This window comes from Chiloscyllium punctatum, chromosome 2, assembly GCF_047496795.1.
Source record: "Chiloscyllium punctatum isolate Juve2018m chromosome 2, sChiPun1.3, whole genome shotgun sequence".
Taxonomy (NCBI): Eukaryota; Metazoa; Chordata; class Chondrichthyes; order Orectolobiformes; family Hemiscylliidae; genus Chiloscyllium; species Chiloscyllium punctatum.
In genome coordinates, this window is record NC_092740.1 from 38,220,176 (window position 1) to 38,243,843 (window position 23,668).

Genomic DNA, 23,668 nt, shown 5'->3' on the forward strand with positions numbered 1-23,668 from the left:
TACTGAACCCTCCCCCTCTTTTCATAGTAACAATATCATTTGAGTCAGTCATTACTGGTGCCAACATGAAGTGTCAGCTTGGTTTAGTTGGTGGTGGCCTCCCTTTTAGGACAGAAGATTATAGGTGCAAGTCCAACTCTGAACAATGTTGTCACGCAACCATGTTTAAAATGTGTCCTATTAACCTTTTTAGTCGGGTCTGCAAACTCTTCAGAACTTGCACACAACACAAAAAGATTAGCCATGATCTTATTGAGTGGCGGAGGAGGCTTGAAGGGCTGGACGGCCTACTCCTGCTCCTAGTTCTTATGTTCTAACACAAGCTTCAACACTTTCAAGATACTTAGAATTCCAAAAGACTGGAAGATGGCAAATGGCCATTTTCTGTTTGAGGTGTTATCAGATAGGACAGCAGCATTTATTAGGCTCACAAGCCTAATAATTTTGAAGAACTGAATCATTTAACCCCATTCAGTTAGCTCCTTCTATATTCGTCTAACTGTGTAATATCATTAAGATCACAGGATTCAATGTCAAATTGACCATTGATCAGTAGAATTTTCTCAAGATTCTTCAGAAAAGTGTAATGTACTGGTAATGTCACTAATAATCCAGAGCTCTAGGCCATTGTTCTGGGGCTTTAGGTTTGAATCCCACAATAGATGATAACATTTGAATCCAATACAGATCTGGAATTAAAAACCACCCTCCTGCCAACCCCCATTGTCAATTGTCATCTTTAGGGAAGGAAATTTGTCATCCTTAGCCTAAAAGGTAATTCCAGACCCACTGCAATGTGGTTGACTCTTATTTATTCAGTGAAAAGGCCTAGCAAGCCACTCAGTTATATCGAACTACTACAAAATCTAAAGAAAGGAATGAAACTGGACTGAAGGAAACAGCATCGTGCTAGACAACATAATGCTCTTGACCTTGTGAAGTTCTCCTTACCAACAACAGCAGTCCCATAGAACAGTCAACAAATAATATGCTATAGTTATACTTACAATATCCCATCTATGGGTATACCCAATCTCATCATCAGGACAGATCCACCAGATATGACAGCACAGTGGTATACATTTGAGAAGGAGTTGCTCTGAGTGTCTCCAACATTGATGTCTCATGGAAACAGGTCAATGATGGGCAAGGAAACCTGTTGATCACTGGGTACTGCTCTCCATAAGGAGACAGTGAGGTCTGTAGATGCTGGAGATCAGAGCTGAGAGCGTGTTGCTGGAAAAGGAATGATTGAAGGGCTTTTGCCCGAAATGTCGATTTTCCTGCTCCTCGGATGCTGCCTGACCTGCTCTGCTTTTCCAGCAACACACTCTCAACACTGCTCTCCATAAGACTATAATGTAGGAACAGAAGCAGGCCATTAAGCTGAGTCTGCTCTGCCATTCAATGAGACCATCTGAAAAATCTCAGCTCCACTTTCCTGCCTTTTACCCATAACCCTTGATTTCCTTACTGATTAAAAGTCAGCGTATCTGAGGCTTGACGATACTTAATGACCTTGTCCCACAGCTCTCTGTACTAAGGAATTCCACAGATTCACTACCTTCTGAGAGGGGAATTTCCTCCTCATCTCTGTCATGAATTGTTGACCCTTTACTCTCAGATTATATCCTAATCCTGATCCTAAACCTTCGCACAAGGAGAAACCACAAGGAGAAAGCACCTTTCCACATCTATTCCTCCCAAAGAATCTTATATTTCAATAAGGTGTCCGCTCGTTCTTCTAAATTCAAATAAATACGTGCTCAATCTACACAACTTCTCCTCTGAAGAAAATCCCTCCATATCCAGGATCAACCGAGTGTATCTTTCTCTGGATTGCTTTCGATGCCAATGTATCTTTCCTACATAATGGAACCAAAACTGTTCACAGTAATCCAATTGTGATCTGACTATTGCCTCATATAGTTTGAGTAAAACCTTCTTTTTACAATTATTTCCCTTTGAAATAATAGTCAATATTCCATATGCCTTGCCCATTACCTTTTTTGAACTTGGATGATAGCATTTTGTCATTTCTGTGAGGACGTCCAAATCCTTCTGTGCTGAAGTTTTCTGCAGTCTTTCCCAATTTAAATAACATTCACCTCTTCCATTCTTCCCACCAAAGTTCATGACCTCACATTTCCCATTATATTTCATTGACTGAGATTTTCCCCAATCACTTAACCTGTCTATATCCCTCTGCAGTGTCTTTGTGTCATCCTCAGCACTTGCCTTCCCATCTATTTTTGAGTCATCCAGAAACTTGGCTATAATACGTTCACTTTCCTCATCCAAATCATTAATATATTTCATAAATAATTGTGAGAAAGTGAGGACTGCAGATGCAGGAGATCAGAGCTTAAAAATGTATTGCTGGAAAAGCTCAGCAGGTCAGGCAGCATCAAAGGAACAGGAGAATCGACGTTTCGGGCATAAACCCTTCTTCAGGAATGAGGAAGGTGTGCCAAGCAGGCTAAGGTAAAAGGTAGGGAGGAGGAACTTGGGGGAGGGGCGTTGGGAATACGATAGGTGGAAGGAGGTTAAGGTGAGGGTGATAGGCCGGAGAGAGGGTGGGGGCGGAGAGGTCGGGAAGAAGATTGCAGGTCAAAAAGGCGGTGCTGAGTCCGAGGGTTGGGACTGAGAAAAGGTGGGGGGACGGGGGAATGAGAAAGCTGGAGAAATCTGTATTCATCCTTTGTGGTTGGTGGGTTCCTAGGCAGAAGATGTGGCCCACTTCCTCCAGGCGTCGTGTTGCCATGGTCTGGCGATGGAGGAGGCCAAGGACCTGCATGTCCTTGGCGGAGTGGGAAGGGGAGTTAAAGTGTTCAGCCACGGGGCGGTTGGTGCGGGTGTCCCAGAGGTGTTCTCTGAAACGTTCCGCAAGTAGGCGGCCTGTCTCCCCAATGTATAGGAGGCCACATCGGGTGCAGCAGATGCAGTAAATGATGCGTGTGGAGGTGCAGGTGAATTTGTGATATGGAAGGATCCCTTGGGGCCTTGGAGGGAAGTGAGGGGGGAGGTGTGGGCGCAAGTTTTGCATTTCTTGCAGTTGCAGGGGTAGGTGCTGGGAGTGGAGGTGCGTTGGTGGGGGGTGTGGACCTGACGAGGGAGTCGCGGAGGGAGTGGTCTTTCTGGAACGCTGATGGGCTGGGGAGGGAAATATATCCTTGGTGGTGTGGTCCGTTTGGAGGTGGCGGAAATGACGAAGGATGATACGATGTTGGTGGGGTGGAAGGTGAGGACCAGTGGGATTCTATCCTGGGGGCAATTGGAGGGGCGGGGTTCAAGGGCGGAGGAGCAGGAAGTGGAGTAGGTGCAGTGGAGAGCATCGTCAACCACGTCTGAGGGGAAATTGTGGGCTTTGAAGAAGGAGGCCATCTGGGTTGTTTAGTATTGGAATTGGTCTTCCTAGGAGCAGATGCAGCGAAGGCGAAGGAATTGGGAATACGGGATGGCGTTTTTATAGGGGGCAGAGTGGGAGGAAGTGTAATCTAGGTAGCTGTGGGAGTCAGTTGGTTTATAGTAAACGTCCGTGTTGAGTTGGTCGTCCGAGATAGAAATGGCGACGTCTAGGAAGGGGAGGGAGGAATCTGAGACAGTCCAGGTAAATTTGAGGTCGAGGTGGAAGGTGTTAGTAAAGTGGATGAACTGTTCAACCTCCTCGTGGGAGCACGAGGTAGCGCCGATGGTGCCAGTGTAGCTGTGGAAGAGGGACTGTTCCACATATCCAACGAAGAGGCAGGCATAGCTGGGGCCCATGCGGGTGCCCATGGCTACTCCTTTGGTTTGGAGGAAGTGGGAGGATTGGAAAGAGAAGTTGTTCAGAGTGAAGACCAGTTCAGTCAGTCGAAGGAGACTGTCAGTGGAAGGGTACTAGTTGGTACGGCAGGAAAGGAAGAAGTGGAGGGCTTTGAGGCCTTCGTGATGGGGGATGGAGGTGTATAGGGACTGGATGTCCATGGTGAAGATAAGGCGTTGGGGGCCGGGGAAGCGAAAATCATGGAGGACGTGGAGGGCGTGAGTGGTGTCCCGAACGTAGGTGGGGAGTTCTTGGACTAAGGGGGACAGGACCTCCGCTCCAACCCCAACCTCACTATCAAACCGGCAGACAAGGGAGGCGCAGTGGTAGTTTGGTGCACCGATCTTTATATTGCTGAGGCTAAATGCCAGCTTGCGGACACCTCCTCCTACTGCCCCCTTGAGCATGACCCCACCTCCCACCACCAAACCATCATCTCCCAGACCATCCATAACCTCATCATCTCAGGGGATCTCCCATCCACTGCCTCCAACCTCATAGTCCCACAACCCCGCACCACCCGCTTCTACCTCCTGCCCAAAATCCACAAACCTGACTGTCCCGGCCGACCCATTGTCTCAGCCTGCTCCTGCCCCACCAAACTCATTTCTGCCTACCTCGACACACTCCTGTCCCCCTTAGTCCAAGAACTCCCCACCTACGCTCGGGACACCACCCACGCCCTCCACCTCCTCCATGATTTTCGCTTCCCCGGTCCCCAACGTCTTATCTTCACCATGGACATCCAGTCCCTATACACCTCCATCCCCCATCACGAAGGCCTCAAAGCCCTCTGCTTCTTCCTTTCCCGCCGAACCAACCAGTACCCTTCCACTGACACCCTCCTGCGATTGACTGAACTAGTCCTCACTCTGAACAACTTCTCTTTCCAATCCTCCCACTTCCTCCAAACCAAAGGAGTAGCCATGGGCACCCGCATGGGCCCCAGCTATGCCTGCCTCTTCGTTGGATACGTGAAACAGTCCATCTTCCACAGCTTCACTGGCACCACCCCCCACCTTTTCCTCCGCTTCATCGATGACTGTATCGGCGCTACCTCGTGCTCACACGAGGAGGTTGAACAGTTCATCCACTTTACTAACACCTTCCACCTCGACCTCAAATTTACCTGGACCATCTCAGACTCCTCCCTCCCCTTCCTAGACCTCTCCATTTCTATCTCGGATGACCGACTCAACACAGACATTTACTATAAACTGACTGACTCCCACAGTTACCTTGATTACACCTCCTCCCACCCTGCCCCCTGTAAAAACGCCATCCCATATTCCCAATTACTTCGCCTTCGCTGCATCTGCTCCCAGGAGGACCAATTCCAATACTGAACAATCCAGATGGCCTCCTTCTTCAAAGACAGCAATTTCTCCTCAGACGTGGTTGACAATGCTCTCCACCGCATCTCCTCCACTTCCCACTCCTCCTTGAACCCCGCCCTTCCAATTGCCATCAGAACAGAACCCCACTGGTCCTCACCTAGCACCCCACCAACCTCCAGATACATCTTATCATCCTTCGTCATTTCCGCCACCTCCAAACAGACCCCACCACCAAGGATATATTTCCCTCCCCTCCCCTATCAGTGTTCCAGAAAGACTACTCCCTCCATGACTCCCTCACCAGATCCACACCCCCCACCAACCCAACCTCCACTCCCGGCACCTTCCCTTGCAACCGCAAGAAATGCAAAACTTGCGCCCACACCTCCCCCCTTACCTCCCTCTAAGGCCCCAAGGGATCCTTCCATATCCATCACAAATTCACCTGCACCTCCACACACATCATTTACTGCATCCGCTGCACCCGATGTGGCCTCCTCTACATTGGGGAGACAGGCCGCCTACCCGCGGAACGTTTCAGAGAACACGTCTGGGACACCCGCACCAACCAACCCAACCGCCCCGTGGCTGAACACTTTAACTCCCCCTCCCACTCCGCCAAGGACATGCAGGTCCTTGGCCTCCTCCATTGCCAGACCATAGCAACATGACACCTGGAGGAAGAGCGCCTCATCTTCCATCTAGAAACCCTCCAACCACAATGGATGAATGCAGATTTCTCCAGCTTCCTCATTTCCCCTCCCCCCGCCTTTTCTCAGTCCCAACCCTTAGACTCAGCACTGCCTTCCTGACCTATCTGTCCCCACCCCCTCTCCGGCCTATCACCCTCACCTTAACCTCCTTCCACCTATCATATTCCCAATGCCCCTCCCCCAAGTCCCTCTTCCCTACCTTTTATCTTAGCCTGCTTGGCACACCCTCCTCATTCCTGAAGAAGGGCTTATGCCCGAAACGTCGATTCTCCTGTTCCTTTGATGCTGCCTGACCTGCTGTGCTTTTCCAGCAACAAATAATTGTGGCCTAGCGCTGACCCTTGCATCATTATTTTCTGAAGAATCAGTGCTCTTCCATGTTGAACATGACCTGGATGAAGCATTAAGGATGGCAAGAACATGAACATGAGATAGAGGACTTCAGTGCCCTTCATTGCAGGTGGTCAACAGCAATTCTACTGGCCGAGCTGGCTGAAGACACTACTTCAGGACTGGATCTGCAGCAGCTGGTGAGAGAACCTACAAGAGGAAATAATGTACTTCACCTTCTCCCCACCAATCAACCCATGTCCATCCATGACAGTATTGGTGACATGGACCATTGCACACAGTCATTGTTGAAATGAAGTCCTGTCTTCACATTGAGAAATCTTTCCATCTAGGAGTGGCACAAAAGTGGACATCAATGAGGGCAGAGTGCATTCTTTCTCTGGGTTTGGCAGCTTATGGCAGCTAAGGCTAAGAGGTAGATGGTTAAATATTTGGGGTCACAGAGGGGCCAATAAGGGTGCAGAAAAAGTGAGATATGAGTGTTATGAATTCTCTCTTTGACCCTGGGTAGGGTGCATATTCAGCGATCACAATCGAATTGATCAGGTCCGTGATTGTGAAAGTGGCCTGCATGGGTGAGCTAAGGAGTTAAGCTTTCACAGTCAGATCAAGGATGCTTCTAGCAGGTGCCATTTAGTTTTATGACCAGCTTAGTCCATGTCAGAGGCATCCAAAAAAATAGGTGAAGTGATAGACCAACAATATTACCACTAGGCTATTAATCCAGAAACTCAGCCAATGTTTTGGGGACCTGGGTTTGAATCCCGCTATGGCAGATGGTGGAATTTGGATTCAATTTTAAAAATGTCTGGAATCAAGAATTAACTGATAACCACAAAACCATTGCTGATTGTCTGGAAAACCCATCTGGCTCACTAATGTCCTTCAGAGAAGGAAATCTGCCATCCTTACCTGGTCTGACCTGCATGTGACTCCAGACCCACAGCAATGTGACTGACTCTCAACTGCCCTCTGAAATGGCCCAGCAAGGGCAACTAAGAAGGGGCAACAGATGCTGGTTTGCCAGCAATTCCTAAGTCCTACAAAGGAAGAGAAGAACAAAACTCAAGGGAGCTGTCAGCACCTGCTCCTGGTATAATCTTTATGGTTTTGATGTTTTCTAAATCAACCTGTTCAGATGTTATAGCACATCACTGGAGCAGGTCAGACTTGAAACATGGCCTCCTGGTCAAGCGGTAAGGACATTACCACTACTCCACAAGATAACTCCCTTATCTTTATGTTATACAATTGCTCTAATGGTACTCCTGTCATCAAAGACAACTATGCGACAGAATGGAAACCTGTTTTGACCATAAGACCATGGAAGCTATGGGGCTTATGCCTCCAGGTCCATTGTAGCTGGTAAATATTTCCTGCTACCACAGTTAGGAGATCATCAGAGGACCAGAGAGATGAAATAGGGATAAATTACATATTCTTTCAGTGATGAAATGATTGAGCAGAGAGGACTCCAGATTTAGGTAACTGGTAAGAGAAACAACAGGGACATAAGCAAGCAGCTAATCTCCGGAAGGCATTACTTTAGAGTGTGATAGAGGCAGGATCAATTGTGACTTTCAAAAAAGAACTGGATCGTTATCAGAAGAGGAAGATTTTTTTCAGGACAATAGGGAAGAATTGTGCAATGGCACTCGGTGAGTTACCCCTGCAGAGGGCCAGCACAGTCACAGCAGGCTGAAAGGCCTCCTTCTGTACTACAAAAAACATATCGCCACTCATCATAAGATCAGGTTTTTATGAAGTGGCTATTCAATACGATATTGGGTTTTCGAAATAGGAAGCAGACTGACCTGAATGTTGACTTCTTAAAATCACTTTGTTTGTGGAACTCCAGGATAAAGTATTCCACAGCTTCAAGATCAGGGGCGGTCCAACGGATAGTCGCAGTGTCCCAGCACACAGTGCATTCTTCAGTATTAATAATGGGTGCTGCTGGAACTATGGGGAACACAAATGGAAACTGGATCAGAATTTATCTGCTGCTGACTAATATGGTTAACAATTTATTACCCTGGGTGCTCTGGTTTCCTCCCACAGTCAAAGATGTGCAAGTTAGGTGGATTAGCCATGAGAAATGCAGAGTTATAGGATGGGGGTAGGGTGGGGGGGGGGGGGGTGCAGATCTGGGTGAAATGCTGTCCGGTGTGTTGGTGTGGACCTGTTGGGTTGAATAACCTGCTTCCATACTGTTGGGATTCTATGATCTATGATTCTATTATTAGTTTTTAAAAGATTATCTGAACTCTGCGCTTCTTCATGTACAGGCTGGAATGCCACTTTCACCACCAGCAGCCTGAGAAGATTACTTTGGCCAATTTTAAATGTTAATTCCAACACACACTGTAACTACACGTCATACAGACATTGGTGCCAGGTTTGTTGACACATATATTGACTCAGAAAGATATAACACTTGACCTTGATGGGATAGACTTTACTTTGTAATCTGGAGTGGTGGAGATTGAGGGAAGGATTCAATATTAACCACACTGTCCTCTCCTTCTTTTCAAGTGATTTCAATGGCTGCCAATGCACAATGCCAGTGGTACAAGTTAAATTTACCCAAATGTCTAATTAAGAAGTGACAAAGGAGAAAATAAACCAGGATTCTGGCACCTTACCATTCTTGGAAGGAAAACATATATGTCCCAGGCAAGCAGAAGCCAAGATTAAGTTCAACTGTAGTGCTCCTCATTATCAAACTGCTTACTGACATGCATATATGAAAGAAGGAGCAGGATTTTGGTTGGAGTCCTGATATTAAGGTCAAATGGCGTTCTAAAGTCCCACTGTGGGGAAAACACTCACTTAGCAGTAATTGTCCCTGAACTGACTAACTGGTAGCCTGAGGGTTCAGTTACTGTTCAATTAAATACAGCTACGGGCCCCTCAGTATAAACTGGAGTTCCTCTAATGAAGAAGGTTGTCGAGCCATCAGTTTGGGTGGGATGAAGAGAAAAGGCACCTTCACCTTGAGGTATTTGCTCTCCAATATTTTAATGTCTTAAAAATAAAAACCACCCTCAGCAACCAGGCCACTATTTGAAGGTGAACCCTCCTGTAAGATGACCTGCCACCAATCATGTGGTTAGGTAGGCAGAGAGCACCTCAAAGCCTGAACCTGAATCCAATCTCTTCTTACCCGATGCCGACACACACAATATAGGTCACTGAACTGTGATTCAGACTGGAATCCCTGATCTTAAACCAAAAGTAGCAATGCCAATCCTCATCCTTCTACCCCACTGGATGGATTGGTATGATACTCAGCAGCATTTGCTGAACTAGAGGAGGGAGCCAAAGCCTTGGAAGTTAATCTGATGGAACTTCTGGCAAAATTTCACATCTTGGCCAAAAGCCTGATATAACTCATTCAGTTTTATTACTGGTATTGACTTACCAGTCCGAACGGTCACTTTCTCACTGGGCAAACTGCACCCTGCAAAATTCACTGCCATCACCCAGACGAGATAACATCGGTTTGGTTCCAGATTGTCCAGTGTACAGTAGCTTTCTTTCACTGCCATCTTGTATTCTTCAGTTACACTTCCTTTTAAAAAGAAAACAGGGCGATCTGTTAGGTTCAGGTGTTCATTAGTGTGGCTCAATTTCTCACACTGTATATACACGAGCCATTATCCATTTATTGCATTTCTGCAGTAATTTATCCAACCCTGATACACAAGTTTACAAGGCATTCACATGAAGAAGTTTAAAAGAAAAGGTGACATTCAACTTTCAGAGATTAATTTACCTATCAGTACTGTAGTGAATGTAACAAGGTCAGCCAGGTGGACCTCACAGAATAGGAGTTCTCTGATTGGGGCTGATAACTCAATCAGGGAGTCCTGGCTGACAGATATAAACAGGCTTGTCCAGGTCTGAAGACCTCCTCGTGAGTCTGCTCCTGGGCCTGGCCAAACTGGCCATAAACAGGTCCAGGCAGCGGGCCGTGGAGGGGGTCGATAGGGCCGACTGCCTGCCCCTCTTCCGCGGTTACGTTAGGGCCCGGGTGTCCTTGGAGAAGGAGCACGCAGTGTCCACCAACACCCTGGAGTTGTTCAGGGAGAGGTGGGCGCCGCAGGGAGTGGAGTGTATTATTTCCCCCTCCAACTCTATTTTGATTTAGTCCCTACCCTCCCCTTCACTGTTTTGATCACACAGCATTGCCCTGTGGTTTGAAGGGCAGGGCTTGTCACTGGCCACTCGGGTGTTTTCCTATCTTCCTGGTGGTGGAAATTGAATAAAGATTTGTGCCACTTTGTGTCTCTCACGGTGTCTCACACCTGCACACACACACCATGGTGCTGCGGAACAAAAACGGAATTATCACACAGTTTTGCCCTTTGATGTGAAGGGCACTGCTTGTCACTGGCCACTCGGGTGTTTTCCTATCTTCCTGGTGGAAAAAAAGAAAGAAAAACTAAAAAAAAGCAAAAATAAAAAAAAATAAATAGGCTTGTCCGGGTCTGAAGACCACCTCGTCACTGTGCTCCTGGGCCTCGCCAAACTGACCATAAACAGGTCCAGGCAGCGGGCTGTGGAGGGGGTCGTTAGAGCTGACTGCCCGCCCCTCTTCGTTGTGACGTTAAGGCCCGAGTGTCCTTGGAGAAGGAGCATGCGGTCTCCACCAACACCCTGGAGTTGTTCAGGGAGAGGTGGGCACTGCAGGAAGCGGAGTGTATTATTTCCCCCTCCAACTCTATTTTGATTTAATCCCTGCCCTCCCCTTTACTGTTTGATCACACAGCATTGCCCTTTTGTGCAGGGCGCTGCTTGTCACTGGCCACTCGGGTGGTTTCCTTTCTTCCTGGTGGTGGAAATTGAATAAAGATTCGTGCAATTTATGTCTCTCACTGTGTCTCACACCTGCACACACACAACATGGGTGCTGGGGAAAAAATAAGCACTACTGCAGTTAGGCGGTAGTGTGGGGGTAAGGAAAAGAAAAATAAAATAAAAAAAAACAGGCTTGTCCAGGTCTGAAGACCTCCTCGTGAGTCTGCTCCTGGGCCTGGCCAAACTGGCCATAAACAGGTCCAGGCAGTGGGCCGTGGAGGGGGTCGTTAGGGCCGACTGCCTGCCCCTCTTCCGCAGTTACGTTAAGGCCCGGGTGTCCTTGGAGAAGGAGCACGTGGTCTCCACCTACACCCTGGAGTTGTTCAGGGAGAGGTGAGCGTGGCAGGGAGTGGAGTGCATTATTTCCCCCTCCAACTCTATTTTAATTTAATCCCTGCCCTCCCCTTCACTGTTTGATCACACATCATTGCCTTTTGAGAAGGGCACTGCTTGTCACTGGCCACTCGGGTGTTTCCTTTCTTCCTGGTGGTGGAAATTGAATAAAGATTCGTACACCCTGTGTCTCTCACTGTGTCGCACACCTGCACACACACACCATGGGTGCTGGGGAAAAAATAAGCACTACCTCAGTTAGGCGGTAGTGTGGGCGTTTTAAAAAAAAGTGTCAGAGCTTAGAAAAAATAAAAAATAAATAAACGGGAGTGTCAGAGGTTTGTTCACAATAAAAAAACAGGAGTGTCAGACATCCTGACACTCTGAGAGCTGGCTCTGAGGGAGCTGGGTTAGTGCCAAGGAATTTCCACATATAAATAAAAGGTGACCTGATGCTGGGATACTGGCCTCTGGGGAGCTTTTCAGTGATGATGTGAGCAAAGCATGCTCCTGAAGAAGAAAAAAATAAAAAAAAGATAAACAGGCTTGTCCAGGTCTGAAGACCTCCTCGTGAGTCTACTCCTGGGCCTGGCCAAACTGGCAATAAACAGGTCCAGGCAGTGGGCCGTGGAGGGGTCGTTAGGGCCAACTGCCTATCCCTCTTCCGCAGTTTTGTTAGAGCCCAGATGTCTCTGGAAAAGGAGCATGCGGTCTCCACCAACACCCTGGAGTTGTTCAGGGAGAGGTGGGCACTGCAGGGAAGGGAGTGTATTATTTCCCCCTCCAACTCTATTTTGATTTAATCCCTGCCCTCCCCTTCACTGTTTGATCACACAGCATTGCCCTTTGTGAAGGGCACTGCTTGTCACTGGCCACTCGGGTGTTTTCTTTTCTTCCTAGCGGTGGAAACTGACTAAAGATTTGTGCACCTTTTGTCTTTCACTGTGTCTCACACCTGCACACACACAACATGGAAGCTGGGGAAAGAATAAGCACTACCGCAGTTACGTGGTAGTGTGAGGGTAATAATAAAAGAAAACAGGCGTGTCAGACATCCTGTCCCCGAAGAGCGGGTTCTGAGGAAGCTGTAACAGTGTCAAGGACTGGCCATGTGTGAATAACGGGTGCCTTGGTGATAGGATTCTGGCCTCTGTGGAGTCATTTCAGTGGCAATGAGAGAAAAGCATGCTTCTAAAGAAACCCACTCGCAACCATTGTCTTTGAATTGGGTTTAGCATTTTCGGCATCATGCCAATATTCGGGAAGCCTGGCATGTTCGATCCCGCCATCGAAGATTGGGCCCAGTATGTCGAAAGAATGCCTTATTTTTCAGGGAAAATGGCATTGGGGCAGATAAAAATCAACAAATAATTCTCCTGACAGCTTGTGGACCATTGGCCTTTTTGGGATTTTAGGAGCCTAACTTTCATTGAGGCACCAAATGCTAAAATGTTTCAAGAGTTGATGGATTTAGTTAAGGAATATTATGACACCCAAGACTCCTCTAATTCTGAGACGCTATCGGTTTACTCAGCAATTCTAAAATTGGGAGAATACATTTTGGGATTTTTGATGAGGTTAAGAGGATTGGCAGAGGCACGCGATTTTGGTTTAACCCTTAGTGAGATGCTGGTATGTGATATTAATGATGTAGGCATGCAATTGCACCTACTAGCTGAAAGCCAACTGTACTTTAAACAGGCACTACAACTGGCTTTGTCATTGGAAAATGTGGCAAGTGGAGCATATGAGTCACAAGGTATTCTGATGGAAGTGGACACCTTCACCAGTCTGACTGAGCTTGGGAAACAGCACTTGAGTAGAGGCAATTGCATAGCCTCACTCAGGACATATCCTGAACAGAGGGACTCTAGATCAGCCCACAGCAAAACTCCACAACAAGCCAAGCCTCAGCCAAATAGTTAACATTTTATTCAGGATCAGGGCCAGCAAGCCATTGGGGTTGCTGCTGGTATATGGACTCAAGAGACTAAAAGAATTCCACTCGGCCTGCATTGACCAAGAGAACCCGTGGGCCAGTATCCAGGAGAATGCATACCATGGAAAGTTGACCTACATACAGTTTGGAAAAGTTAAATTGCTTAGCAACATCCAAATCCGAACCAATCAAATGAATGTCTGGCTAAATGGTCACTCAGTTCTAATGGAGATTGATACCAGCGCGGCTATATCAATGATCACAGATCTAGCCTTTCACAAAATGTGCTCTGGACTCCAACCTTTAAGTTTGCCTAAAGTCTTGGCAAGACTGAGAACCTGTGCTGGAGAACCTTTCCAGATTAAGGGTATAACTTTGGTTCCAGTCTCATATGAGAAGCATCTGGACCAGTTACCACTGATGGCAGTAAAAGGCTCAGGCCCAAGCTTGATGGGGCACAACTGATTGAGAAAGAGTCTCCAATTCAATTAAAAAATGGCTGTCTGAGTGAAGTCCTAATTAAACACCCGGAAGCTTTTCAGGAAGGTCTAGCGACTGTCAGGGAAGCCAAGGCCACATCCATATTGACCAGGAAGCAATTCTATGATTCTGCAAGGTCCACCCATTGCCACTTGCCTTATGTGCAAAAACATAGAAGCAGAAATTAGGTGACTGGAAAGTGAAGGAATCATCAAACCAATACAGTTTACAGAATAGGCAACACCAGTTGTACTGAGTGTGAAACCCAATGGGTTGGTTTGCCTTTGTGAGGAGTTTAAGCAAACAGTAAACCACTTCTCCCAGCTGGATAAATACCAGATTTATCACATAGAGGATTTATACGTAAAGTGGCACGGGTGCTGTCCTTCACAAAGCTATACATGAGCCATGCATACCTGCAATTGTGGTTAGATGAGGATTCCCAGAAGTATGCTATAACTAAAACCCATAAGGGGTTGCACCAATCTATGAGACTGCCATTTGGGATATTATCAGCCTGTGCCATTTTTCAGTGGATGATGGAGAACATTTTACAAGGGCTACCCTAGATTGCCATTCATCAATGAAGTGCACTTAGAGAACATGGAGATAGTCCTTAGGCATTTCTCGAAGGTGGTGATACGCGTTACAAGGGAAAAATGTGCATTCCAGTCACCACAAGTGTCTTTCTTGGGCTATGGAGTTGAAAAGTCTGGGTTACACCTGTTGGAAGATAAAGTGAGGGTGATCAAAGGTGCCCTGGCTCCCATTTCTATACCAGAGCTTAGGTCTTTCACTAGATTGGTGAATTATTCCTTGGAAAGTTTAAACGTAACTTGGCCTCCTTCCTGGTACTCTTACATCTGCCATTGAGAAAAGGTCAGCCTTGGAAATGGTCTCATAGCCAAGATGTGGCTTTTAGGGAAGTGAAGAAGCAACTATCATTGTCTAAGATGTTTGTACAATATGATCCCAAGCAAAATCTGCTGCTTACATGCAATGTTTCCCCATATGGTATCAGGGTAGTGTTGGCTCACAGACAGCCCAATGGAAAGGAATACCCAATAGAATATGCTTCCCAGACTTTGGCTGATGCAGAGTGCAAATACACTCAGAGAAGGAAGGCTTAGTGGTCATCTTTGGTGTGAGGAAATTTCTTTATGGACGTACATTTGTAACAGCAGCAGGCCACAAACCCCTATCAGGGCTACTTAAAGAGGACAAGGCTGTGCCACCCGTAGCTTCAGGTCAAATTCAGGCAGTGGGCTCTCACTCTCTGTGTACCATTACAAAATGGAACACAGTCCAGGAGGCCAAGTAGCAAATGTGAATGCATCCAGTGCCTCCCATTGGCAGATCCACCACAAGTGGTGTCACCACTGGAAGAGTCCATTCTGGTTTTAAAACTTTCTGGACAGCCTTGCAATCATCGCTGACAATATCAGACTGTGGATGCAATAAGATCTGCTTCTGGAAAAACTGAAACATCTGGTGCTAATAGGGGAGCAAAAGAACCATCACAACCAGAACTGAAACCATTCTGGACGTGGAGAGACCAGATCACTGTAGATAATGGTGTTTTACTATGGGGAGCAAGAGTGATTGTCCTGGGTAAAGGTCCTGGACTGAATTCCACTACAGTCATCCAAAATGAAGATGTTGGCAAGAAGTTATGTCTAGAGGCTAGGATTAGATGCTGGCATGGCAGCTGGGTGGGGCAGTGCCCAGAGTGCCAATGAGGACAAAATTACTGCCAGCAGCTTGCCAACATTTGTGCGAATGGCAGAGTAAATACTGGACTCAATTACATGTCAACTATGCAGGTCCTTTCATGGGCTCAATGTTCTTAATCACTGTCGATATCCACTCAAAGTGGCTGCACATGCATTAAGTTCATTTGTCAAACATAGGGATGGTGATAGAAAAACTATGGGAATCTTTTGCAATCCACAGGCTTCTGGAAGTGTTGGTCACAGACAATGGGCCATCGTTTACGAGCAGGGAATTCAAGTATTTCCTAAAGTTGAATGGCATTCAGCATGTAAGGACAGCTCCATACCATCCATCATCCAATGACCTGGCAAAAAGGAGCAGTACAAACTTTGAAGGCAGGCTTAAAGATACAGCCTACAGCTTCACTCAATACCAAGCTGTCCAGATTCCTATTTGATAATAAAAACACTCCTCATATAACTACAGGATAACTCTAGCGAGAGGACTGTGCACCAGGCTACATCTGATCTTCCCAGACCTTGGCGGGGTGTTGGGTGAAATGGCATCAGGAACATCAATGCCTGAGTCAAGACTACTTTAAGTGGGAGAGACAGATTACTTTCGGGGACAGAGTTTGGTGCCAAAACCACAGAAATGGTCCTGTATGGGTAAGAGGTATGGTCGACGCGAGATCAGGTCCTGAAATATATGAAATTCAGGTAGGTGAGAAGTTTCTGAACAAGTATGTGGACCACATGAAAGCTGCAAGTCATGAATGGGGCAGGAGCAAAACATGCCCAGCCCCTCAGAACAGCTAGAAAAGCTGTCAAAACCCATGGATTCCCCCCTTCATCTAGTGTTGAAGAAACGTCAGAATCTGAAAGAGACACAGCAGATGTCACAGCCTCGACGCCATTATCGACTGAAGAAGAGGATGAATATCTTCTGAGTGTATGGTCTGCTATACGTCTCCTGAATCTAAGGTTGAGTAGGAGAAACCGGACCAAGTGAGAAAACACCCAAGGAGAGGCTACAAGAGGAAGAACAGGCCTACGTCCCCAGACTTTGAGGGGAGGAATGTAGTGATTGTAATGAGGTCAGCCAGGTGGACCTCATAGAATATGAGTTCCCTTATCGGGAATGTTAGCCTGGTCCAATCAGGGAGCCCTGGCTGACAGAGAAAACAGGAGTGTCTGAGGTTCTGTTCACTCTGAGGAAGTCAGATCATGGTCAAGTATAATGCAAGTGTAAATAAAGGGTGACTTGGTGACGGGATACCAGCCTCTGTGGAATTATTTAACTTTCCTTACACTAGAGAACCAAAACTCCAGATGTAGTCTTACAGCACCTTGTACAATTCCAGGAGAAAGTGAGGACTGCAGATGCTGGAGATCAGAGCCGAAAAATGTGTTGCTGGAAAAGTGCAGCAGGTCAGGCAGCATCCAAGGAGCAGGAGAATCAACGTTTCGGGCATAAGCCCTTCTTCAGGAATGAGGAAGGTGTGCCAAGCAGGCTAAGATAAAAGGTAGGGAGGAGGGACGTGGGGGATGGGCGTTGGGAATGCGATAGGTGGAAGGAGGTCAAGGTGAGGGTGATAGGCTGGAGAGGGGGTGGGGAGGAGAGGTCAGGAAGAAGATTGCAGGTCAAGAAGGCGGTGCTGAGTCCGATGGGTGGGACTGAGATAAGGTGGGGGGAGGGGAAATGAGGAAGCTGGAGAAATCTGCATTCATCCCTTGTGGTTGGAGGGTTCCTAGGCGGAAGATGAGGCGCTCTTCCTCAAGGCATCGTGTTGCCATGGTCTGGCGAAGGAGAAGGCCAAGGACCTGCATGTCCTTGGCGGAGTGGGAGGGGGAGATAAAGTGTTCCGCCACGGGGCGGTTGGGTTGATTGGTGAGGGTGTCCCAGAGGTGTTCTCTGAAACATTCCACAAGTAGGCGGCCTGTCTCCCCGATGTAGAGGAGGCCACATCGGGTGCAGCAGATGCAGTAAATGGTGTGTGTGGAGGTGCAGGTGAATTTGTCATGGATCTGGAAGGATCCCTTGGGGCCTTGGAGGGAAGTAAGGGGGGAGGTGTGGGCGCAAGTTTTGCATTTCTTGCGGTTGTAGGGAAAGGTGCCGGGAGTGGAGGTTGGGTTGGTGGGGGGTGTGGACCTGATGGAGTCGCGGAGGGAGTGGTCTTTCCGGAACACTGATAGGGGAGGGGAGGGAAATATATCCTTGGTGGTGGGGTCTGTTTGGAGGTGGTGGAAATGACGAAGGATGATAAGATGTATCTGGAGGTTGGTGGGGTGGTAGGTGAGGACCAGTGGGGTTCTGTCCTGGTGGCGATTGGAGGGACGGGGTTCAAGGGACCCATGCCTAACCCCGCCCCACGCTGATCTCCGCCCCCACACCCATCCCTGCCCCCACGCCCAACTCCACCCACACGCTTAACTCCGCCCCCATGCCTAACCGCCGCCCTCACTCCCAGCTCCAGCCCCACACCAGGTCCGAGCTCCCAGCCCTGCCGAATTTTCACCATCCCTCCAGACCAACCCTCTCTGAGGATGAAAGATCAGTCCTCAGCAGAGGCCTCACCTTCATTCCCCTACGCTCCCAGATCAACACGCAGCGAGACATCGAACAATTCTTCCGCCGCCTTCGCCTCCGCGCCTACCTCTTCAACCAGGATTCTCGCCCACCCTCTGACGACCCCTTCTCCCGCCTCGAACACACCCCATCCACCTGGACACCCCATGCTCACCTCTTACCCGCCCTTGATCTCTTCATAGCCAACTGCCGCCATGACATTGACCACCTCAACCTGTCCACCTCTCTTACCCACTCCAACCTCTCACCCTCGCAACATGCAGCCCTCCACTCTCACCGCTCCAACCCCAACCTCAGTATCAAACTGACAGACAAGGGAGGCGCGGTGGTAGTTTGGCGCACCTATTTTTACATTGCTGAGGCTAAATGCCAGCTTGCAGACACCTCCTCCTACTGCCCCCTTGACCATGACCCCACCACCAAACCATCATCTCCCAGACCATCCATAACCTCATCACCTCAGGGGATCTCCCATCCACCGCCTCCAAACTCATAGTCCCACAACCCCGCACCGCCTGTTTCTACCTCCTGCCCAAAATCCACAAACCTGACTGCCCCGGCCGACCCATTGTCTCAGCCTGCTCCTGCCCCACTGAACTCATTTCTGCATACCTCGACACAGTCCTGTCCCCCTTAGTCCAAGAACTCCCCACCTACATTCGGGACACCACCCACGCCTTCCACCTCCTCCATGATTTTCGCTTCCCCGGTCCCCAACGCCTTATCTTCACCATGGACATCCAGTCCCTGTACACCTCCATCACCCATCACGAAGGCTTCAAAGCCCTTCGCTTCTTCCTTTCCAGCTGAACCAACCAGTACCCTTCCACTGACACCCTCCTGCGATTGACTGAACTGGGTCTTCACTCTGAACAACTTCTCTTTCCAATCCTCCCACTTCCTCCAAACCAAAGGAGTAGCCATGGGCACCCACATGGGCCCCAGCTATGCCTGCCTCTGTGTCGGATATGTGGAACAGTCCATCTTCCGCAGCTACACTGGCACCAACCCCCACCTTTTCCTCCGCTTCATCGATGACTGTATCGGCGCTACCTCGTGCTCCCACGAGGAGGTTGAACAGTTCATCCACTTTACTAACACCTTCCACCCGACCTCAAATTTACCTGGACCGTCTCAGACTCCTCCCTTCCCTTCCTAGACTCTCCATTTCTATCTCGGGCGACCGACTCAACACGGACATTTACTATAAACCGACCGACTCTCACAGCTACCTCGATTACATCTCCTCCCACCCTGCCCCCTGTAAAAATGCCATCCCATATTCCCAATTACTTCGCCTCCGCCGCATCTGCTCCCAGGTGGACCAATTCCAATACCGAACAACGCAGATGGCCTCCTTCTTCAAAGACCACTATTTCCCCTCAGATGTGGTTGATGATGCTGTCCACCGCATCTCCTCCACTTCCCACTCCTCCACCCTTGAACCCCGCCCCTCCAATTGCCACCAGGACAGAACCGCACTGGTCCTCACCTAGCACCCCACCAACCTCCAGATACATCATATCATCCTTCATCATTTCCGCCACCTCCAAACAGACCCCACCACCAAGGATATATTTCCCTCCCCTACCCATTCAGCATTCCGGAAAGACCACTCTCTCCGCAACTCCCTCATCAGGTCCACACCCCCCCACCAACCCAACCTCCACTCCCGGCACCTTCCCGTGCAACCGCAAGAAATGCAAAACTTGCGCCCACACTTCCCCCCTTACTTCCCTCCAAGGCCCCAAGGGATCCTTCCATATACATCACAAATTCATCTGCATCTCCACACACATCATTTACTGCATCCGCTGCACCCGATGTGGCCTCCTCTACATTGGGGAGACAGGTCGCCTAGTTGTGGAATGTTTCAGAAAACACCTCTGGGCTACCCGCACCAACCAACCCAACCGCACCGTGGCTGAACACTTTAACTCCCCCTCCCACTCCGCCAAGGACATGCAGGTCCTTGGCCTCCTCCTTCGCCAGACCATGGCAACACGACGCCTGGAGGAAGAGTGCCTCATCTTCCGCCTAGGAACCCTCCAACCACGAGGGATGAATGCAGATTTCTCCAGCTTCCTCATTTCCCCTCCCCCCACCTTATCTCAGTCCCAACCCTCAGACTCAGCACCGCCTTCTTGACCTGCAATCTTCTTCCCGACCTCTCCGCCCCCACCCCGTCTCCGACCTATCACCCTCACCTTAACCTCCTTCCACCTATCGCATTCCCAACGCCCCTCCCCCAAGTCCCTCCTCCCTACCTTTTATCTTCGCCTGCTTGGCACACCTTCCTCATTCCTGAAGAAGGGCTTATGCCTGAAACGTTGATTCTCCTGCTCCTTGGATGCTGCCTGACCTGCTGCACTTTTCCAGCAACACATTTTTCAGCTTGAACAATTCCAGTAAGGCTTCCCTACTCTTAAACACTAACCACCTTGAAATAAGGTTGACCATTCCATTAGCCTTCCTGATTATCTTTTAGTACTTATTATATCCATTATAGAGTAACATGGTTTGTGCTTTACTCTTTTATGTGATAAACTTTCATGTTCTTTGTTCAAAGTGCATTGACGGCCTCTTGTAAATATGTTCAGTGACTGACCTGCATAATAACCAAAAAAAACTTATGTTCAATTTAGCCAATATAATTGTCCATGAAGACGTGTTTGAGGAAATCCCCCTGTTTCCCATCAAACATGATCTTGATTCCCACCTAGTTTGGCAGATGTTGAAGCCACCATTAGACCCCAAAAAATGGAGAAGTCACAGGATTAGTTGGGATTCCAGCAGAGATTTTCAAACTTGGAGGAGCATAGCTTTCCAGTCATCTCCATCAACCATTCTTGAAAATCTGGGACAAAGAGGAAATCCCTACTATTACCATTGTCTTCAAGAAAGTAGACCGAGTGGACACTGGCAACTCCTGAGGAAATTCCACACACTCCAACTCTGGGAAGATCATCACCCAAGTCCTTGCTAGGTCCCTTCTCTCAGTCTCAGAGGAAATCCTTCATGAAAACCCATGTAACATCTGACCAAATTATGTAATTATTGATATGATTTTCACTGTTCAACAACCCCAAGAGAAATGCCAGGGACAACACCAACCACGCTACATGGTCTTCACTGACTTGACCAGGGCTTTTAACTCCGTCAGTCGGGATGTGCTTTGGCAGACCCTGTCAGAGGTTGGCTGTCCAGTGAAATTCATCAGCATTCTCTGTCTCTTCCATGACAAGATGTCAACCATGGTCCTCACTGAGGATATTATGACAGAATCCTTTGAGGTCAAGCAGGGATGTGCCATCGTCCCCACCTTTTCTCCATATTCATTGCCACCATTCTTCATCTTGTAAAGAACAAGTTTCTTAGACGTGTGGACATTTTTCTGCCCATCTATAGAAACTTTTCAATCTCACCAGGTTGAAATCCAAGAAAAAAAAGATATTGATCTTACTTGTGGATCTTCAGTATGCAGAAGACAACATCATCTCTGATCTCTTGGAAGAGAAACTTCAAGCCTCACCTAATGCCTTTGTGAGAAAATACTGAAGAACTAGTCTCAGCCTCAACCTCAATGTGAACGAAATCCTTTACCAACATGTCCCAGATCAAGGTCTAGCCCATCCATCAAGATCAGTAGAGAAATCCTCCCAAATATGGAATATTTTTGCTATTTGGGAAGCTCTCTCTCATTCAAGACTGACATTGATGCAAAGACTGAACATCACATCCAATCTGCCAGTACCACCTTCGGACAGCCAAGGATGACAGTCTTTGACAATGGTGACATCCGTGCTGATACCAAGATTCTTATGGAGACATTGAGTATAGAAACTGGAGTGCAATGAAGTACATGAAATGGGAATATCAAAATGACTTTGATTGTTGTTGACATTCAAGTTAAATTCATGGCATTTGAAAGGTAAAATGCCACCAGCAGCTTTTCAGCGATTAACCAAGGTCATTGAAGGATTATGCACCTAGAATCATAGAATTGTATAGTACAAAGGAGGCCCTTCAATCCACCAAATCTGCACCAACAAGGAAACTACTTCAGATCCACACTAGTCCCATCTTCTTCCCATAGCCTTGAATGTTATGTCATCTCAAGTGCTCATCCAAGTACTTTTTAAAGGTTATAAGGTTTCCTGCCTCAACTACCCTCCCAGCAGTGCATTCCAGATTTCCCACACCTTCTGAATGAAAACTATTTTCGTCAAATCCTGTTTAAACCTCCTGCCTTTAAGCTTACAATTATGCTCCCTCATTTTTCACTCTTCAACTAAAGGGAACAGCTGCTCCATACCTGTCAATCTTATACACCTCAATAAGTTTCCCTTCAGCGTTCTCTGCTCGAAAGAAAACAAGTAAAGCTTATCCAGCCTCTCTTCATAGCTAAATTACACTATCCCAGGCAACATTCTGGTGAATCTTCACTGCCTCCTTTCAATACAATCACATCCTTCCTATATTGTGGAGATCAGTACTACAGCTGTGGTCTAACCAAAGCTATAGAGACATAGAGTCATACAGAATAGAAACAGACCCTTTAGTCCAATCAGGTCATGCCAAACATACTACCAAACTAAACTAGTCCCATCTGACTGCTCCTGGCCCATATCCTTCCAAACCTTTCCTATTCATGTTCTTATCTAAGTGTTTTCTAAATGTTGTAATTATGTACAGTTCCAACATAACCTCTCCACTCTTATAATCTATGTCACAACTGATAAAGGCAAGTGTCCTGTATGCTTTTAAACACCATATTAACCTGACCTGCTACCTTCAGGGATATGTGGATAAGCATCAAGATCCCTTGATTTCTCTTTCGTATTTAATCAATTATTTCTGTATATTCAGCCAAATGTGGAAGAAACATTTGTAACACTTGAGCTAATCAGTTGCAGAAGACTAATTTGGTCATAAAGTTGGCAAAAAGTAGATTTTCTAAAGCACAATTTAACTCATTTGGGCCATATTGCGGGATAAGGCCAAGTAGAACCTGGAGGAGCAATATTACAGGTTAGTTAGGATTTTCTTGTGCCTGAAACAAAATGAGACATTTTATGGTATATCGCCATGAATAGATTCTCTTGAGAGTTTGCTCTGAATTTCATCAGTGTGGTGGCTCCTTTGAGACGTTTCTTTGAAAAAAAGTGAAAAAGTTGAAAGGCAAAGGAATGTGACAGTGACTTGGATAGCTTGAAAGCTGTCCGAATTACTGCACCAGTTTTAATAGCACAGAATCATACTAAGCCATTTAAATTGACTCTTGGTGCCATTAAGTCAGTGTTGCTGCAGTGGTATTAGGGAAGTATGAGATGGGAATCAATTAATCAGTTATTTTTTATGTATGTTGAATACTTGGCATCCGAAATATTCAACTGTGTAATAAAAAGACTTTGACTTTGGTATTGTCTCTACAATACTTAAAACGTACATATCAAACAACACTGCCAAAACCGTTATATAGATTATAATCTTCTCACTTTCCTTGTAGAACTTCTTAACTAAAATTTGAGATTGGAGTTGGAGT

General features: G+C 47.3%; 1 protein-coding gene across 3 annotated transcripts in view; it reads right to left on the reverse strand.

Annotated features, from left to right (window-relative positions):
- The window catches only part of LOC140496411 (uncharacterized), a 138,177-nt gene that overhangs the window by 51,842 nt on the left and 62,667 nt on the right, over positions 1–23,668 (reverse strand). For all 3 annotated transcript variants that reach the window (XM_072596112.1, XM_072596122.1, XM_072596103.1), the window contains exons 8-9: positions 9,631–9,780; positions 8,021–8,168 (exon numbers count right to left, since the gene is read on the reverse strand). In XM_072596112.1, the coding sequence (XP_072452213.1) occupies positions 8,021–8,168; positions 9,631–9,780 (298 nt within the window). The remainder of the gene's footprint in view (positions 1–8,020; positions 8,169–9,630; positions 9,781–23,668) is intronic.